This window comes from Myotis davidii, unplaced genomic scaffold (assembly GCF_000327345.1).
Source record: "Myotis davidii unplaced genomic scaffold, ASM32734v1 scaffold449, whole genome shotgun sequence".
Lineage (NCBI taxonomy): Eukaryota > Metazoa > Chordata > Mammalia > Chiroptera > Vespertilionidae > Myotis > Myotis davidii.
The window spans coordinates 5,974-10,201 of record NW_006383007.1 but is presented as its reverse complement, the minus strand read 5'-3'; the positions used below and the strand labels follow the sequence as shown (position 1 = coordinate 10,201).

The 4,228-nt window shown below is 56.0% G+C and overlaps 1 protein-coding gene across 1 annotated transcript in view; it reads left to right on the top strand.

The window, feature by feature from the left end:
- The window catches only part of RIN3 (Ras and Rab interactor 3), an 88,129-nt gene extending 87,184 nt beyond the window's left edge, over positions 1-945 (top strand). Inside the window, exon 11 of the mRNA XM_015557638.1 lies at positions 8-945. Coding sequence (XP_015413124.1) covers positions 8-214 — 207 coding nt within the window. The 3' untranslated portion in view covers positions 215-945. The remainder of the gene's footprint in view (positions 1-7) is intronic.
- Positions 946-4,228: the final 3,283 nt, after the last annotated feature.

Here is a 4,228-nt window from a genome sequence, read left to right as displayed (position 1 = left end):
GTGGGAGGTGGTGCAGCCGCAGGACCACCGGCTCTTCGTGCTGGTGGACGGGCGCTGCTTCCAGCTGGCGGACGAGGCGCTGCCGCACCACATCAAGGGCTACCTGCTGCGGAGCGAGCCCAAGCGCGACTTCCACTTCGTGTACCGGCCCCTGGACAGCGGGGGCAGCGGGGACCCGCCCTGCCTCGTGGTGCGGGAGCCCAACTTCCTGTGAGGCCCGGGCCACGGCAGCCCCCTCGGTGGCAGTGTTTCCTGAGACTGGCTGGGCGGAGAAGCGGGCAGACTGGGGTCACACCGCTCACGCCCCATGCGCACACTCAGCTGGACCTCCTCATACATGCAGGAGCCCACATCTGACCACACACACACACCCAACATGGATGCCTGTCTGTCACACATGCTTGCAACCCACTGAGCATGCCGAGGCCAGCGCGGCGGGACAGCTGTGAAAATGACAAGCAGCAGTGGCCAAGCATGCTTCCTGAGGCAGAGTCAGCACTGGGAGGCCAGGTTACCTGTTAGAAAGGGAAACCCAGAGAGAGCAGGGGCTCTCCAGCCAGCTGCAGCAAAAAGCTCAAGACGGGGCCTGTTCACACACAGGCCCTGCCTTTCCGCGCCATCCTCCAATCTGAAGTATTCCCTCCGGGGCATATTGGAGGCCCAGGATCTTAAGAGTACCTCTCAGGGTGTGCGCTGAAGAGACAGGCCCCCCTGCCTGCACCAGAGCCTGCCCTCAGCCAGCAGCACCCACAGTCTCTCCTGCAGCTTCTGAGAGCCTCCAGAAGCAGCCAGACGGGCACCGGGACCGCAAACAAGGGCGTCTGCTCCAGGGACGAGCCCAGCCACGGCCACACAGGAACACTGACAGGGCCCTTCCCCTGGCGGACACCAGGGCTGTGGCCATTGTGGCAAGAGGGGACAGTTTAATAAAAGCCCTTTTGAAAATGGTATCTCCTTTTCTCAAGGGGCTGGGTTCTGCTCAGCCAGCCAGGCAGCCCATTAATAGCCTAACTCCCTCCCCGAGAGGGGTTCAGAAGACTCCCTCCTTTCCGCCGAGGGCCCTATCTTCTGAGAATTTGCCATGTAGCCTCAGCCCTCAGAGCTCTGGCCTCTGTGTTCCCCTCAGCCCGGTCGTCTCCTGGCTCCTCACCATCCTTGGTTCCCATCATTCCCAACTCTGGATTGCTTTCCAAACGGTCTCTTACCTTCCTGCTTCTGCTACCTATCCCAGAAATCCCATTCCCTAAAGTCTTTGCCCGGTTAAACTCCTATTCAGTCTTCAAAGCCCACCTCCTCCAGGAAGGCTTCTCTGATTTCTTAGACTGGCCAGATAGACCTTGTCCATGTTCCCACAGCCCCCTGGGCTCATCTCTCTCACAAGAGAGATCCCATCAGAGTGCAGTTGTCTGTTGATTCGTCTGCTTTCTCCACCAGGTTTGGACCATTCGTGGGTGTCCTCCCTCCGCATTTATTAAAAATATGTATTTGTAGAGTGCCTGCTCTGTCAGGCCCTGAGAAACAGCAGAGAACAAAACAGAGCTCATGTGGATAGCAATGAGCAGGGTGCCCCAAGGGGGTCAGCTGGACCCACCTGAATTAAACTCCTGGCCACCAACCAGCTCCCCCAGCCAGTCAGACACCTGTAGGCCTCTGGCTCCGGGCCAGCCCCGTGTGAGCTGTGGGCGTGCTCCGGCCAGCAGCCAGCCCTGGAGGACTTCCCAGGCTGGGGTTCGGTGTAGCAGACATGAGGAAACGCAAACCCAGAGCTGAGGGCAGCCAGCCAGGGCCCCAGGTTGCCCCCTCCCCCTTTCAGACCCTCCCCGCTTCCTGAGCTTCCAGTTGCCCCGCAGCCCTGAGCTGAGCTGCCTTCCCAAACTTGTGACCCCAGCTGTAAGGTGAGGTCCTGCCTCCAGCAAGACCTGAGACTGGCGGAGAAGGTCACGGGGGCCCGTGATCCAAACACCCTCTTGCCCAGGTGGGGCCTCAGCTTGGTGTGGGGCAGAATTCAGAGGGTGGATTGGGCACAAGCCCAGCCCTGGGGGGATTAAGCTCCCAAGTTAGGGAGCAGAGCCAGCCAGTGAGCAGGACTGAGGGGCCACTGGCAGAACAGGGTGTGTGTGTGTGTGTGTGTGTGTGTGTGTGTGTGTGTGTACAGGGCATGCCTGGGTGTGCGCCAGGCCCACCATCCTGAGGCCAATGCTGAGGCCCACCCATCATCAGGAGAGGCCAGATGAGAGGTGGGGCCACCTGGACCCCCTGTCATCTCGGGGGGTGTGAGGGGACAGCCTCAGGTATGGGCCTCTGCCCTAAGGGAGGTGTGAGGGGACAGCCTCAGGTATGGGGGCCTGATCCAGGGCCACGGGACAGGGCCGTGGCGCATGGGGAGCCCTCGGTGGGCCTGGTGCTGTCAGCAATTCGCCTGCATTATTTCACTGAATCTGCACACAGCCCCTTGAGGGAGAGATTATGGATGAGGACGTGCAGGCTCAAAGAAAGGGGGTGTTAGTCTGCTCGGGCTGCCATAACAGAACACCACAGATGGCTGCTTCGATAACAGAAACTGGTTTTCTCACTGGCGCTGGAAGTCTACGTTAAGCCGTTGGCAGAATCGGCTCCTCCTTGGATCACAGACCACCGCCTTCTCGCTGCGTCCTCACGCGGCCTCTCCTCGGTGCATGGGCCCCTGGTGTCTTTTCCTCTCCTAATAAGGACCCAGTCCTGTTGGATTAGGTCCACCCATAGGACCTCAATTATAGGGCCCAGGCTAGAGGAGCCTGCAGCCAAGGTACGTGCACTTGACCAGAATCAAACCCAGGACCCTTTGGTCTGCAGGCCGACGCTCTATCCACTGAGCCAAACCGGCTAGGGCAGTTCCTTAATTCTTGTAATGTATTTGCATTGTAATGCCTACAGACTTAAAAGAAAAAGATACAATTTACATACCATAATATTCACCAAACACAGTTTTAGTTTTAATCTTTACTATGAACATTTCCTTCATCACTTTCTCAAGTCTAGGGAGAGTAGACACTGAAGAAAACAAATCAAGCCCTGATTTGGTAACATTTGCCAATTTCCTCGGTGTAAATATTTTCACTACAGCTGATTTCAAGCTGCCAACCTGGAGTCCCTACGCACCAAGATGGGACTAGATGTGCGGTGCCGCCTGTTCTATAATATCACCTCCACGCAGGTACAATAGGTATGAGTAACCCAATGTGCCCCTTGTAACAAGAACACAATTATAAGGGGCAAGTTTGGAGTATTTATTACCTTTGTTTGTTTAAAAATGTTTTTACTTATTTTAAAAAGAGGAATGGGGAGAGAAGGAGAGAGAGAGATGAGAGAGAGAGACATTGATCACTTGTGACCCACACACAGCCCTACCAGGGATCAAACACGCAACCTGGGCTTCTGCCTCACTGGGAATGGAACCGGTGACCTTTCAGTGCACAGGACAATCCATGCCCAACCCACTGAGCACACCGGCCGGGGTATTACCTTTTTAATATAAATTATTTAATCCCAAGTTCACATAAGTTAACTTATAGCCATGGCTGAGTCTAACACCTGGCTTGTGAAGTCCCTGGAAACACCATAGGCTCTCACAAGCCAGCACGGGCTGCCTCCAGCACAGCAAGGGACACTGCCTGGTAGGGTGGGCTGAACGGAAGGAGCCAGCAAGGGTGAGAGTGTGGCCTCTGCCAGCAAATGCACTGGACCCACGGGAGGGGCTGCACAGGACCACGGTCAGAAGCATGGATGGAAGAAGAGACTGGGCGGCTCCCAGGGTCTGCCCGAATGTTCTCCCCCAGGGTGAGTGGGGTGGATGCGAGGGAAGACAGCTGGGTTCTGGCTCGGTGGCCGGCTGGTGAAGGGAGCTGAAGAAGGGGGTTGGGATGACCTTGCAGCCTAAGGGCCCCCCACACTCCATCCCCTCTCACAGGGCATCTCCATGGTGACCTTTCACCTACGAGATGGGCAAGGATGAAAACCCATAATGGAGTCAATGATGGAGGGGTGTGGGGAACAGGCGCTCACTCTCCATTTGAGTGTGAGCTGGCACAGAGGAGGGTTGGAAATTTGACATTATCTGTTAATTAAAAAATACATTTATACATTTTCCCTAAGCTATTTCTAGGATGATAACCTGTGAAACACTGGCACGTCTTCAAAATACACACACACACACACACACACACTCATGCACAAATGAGCAGACACCAGC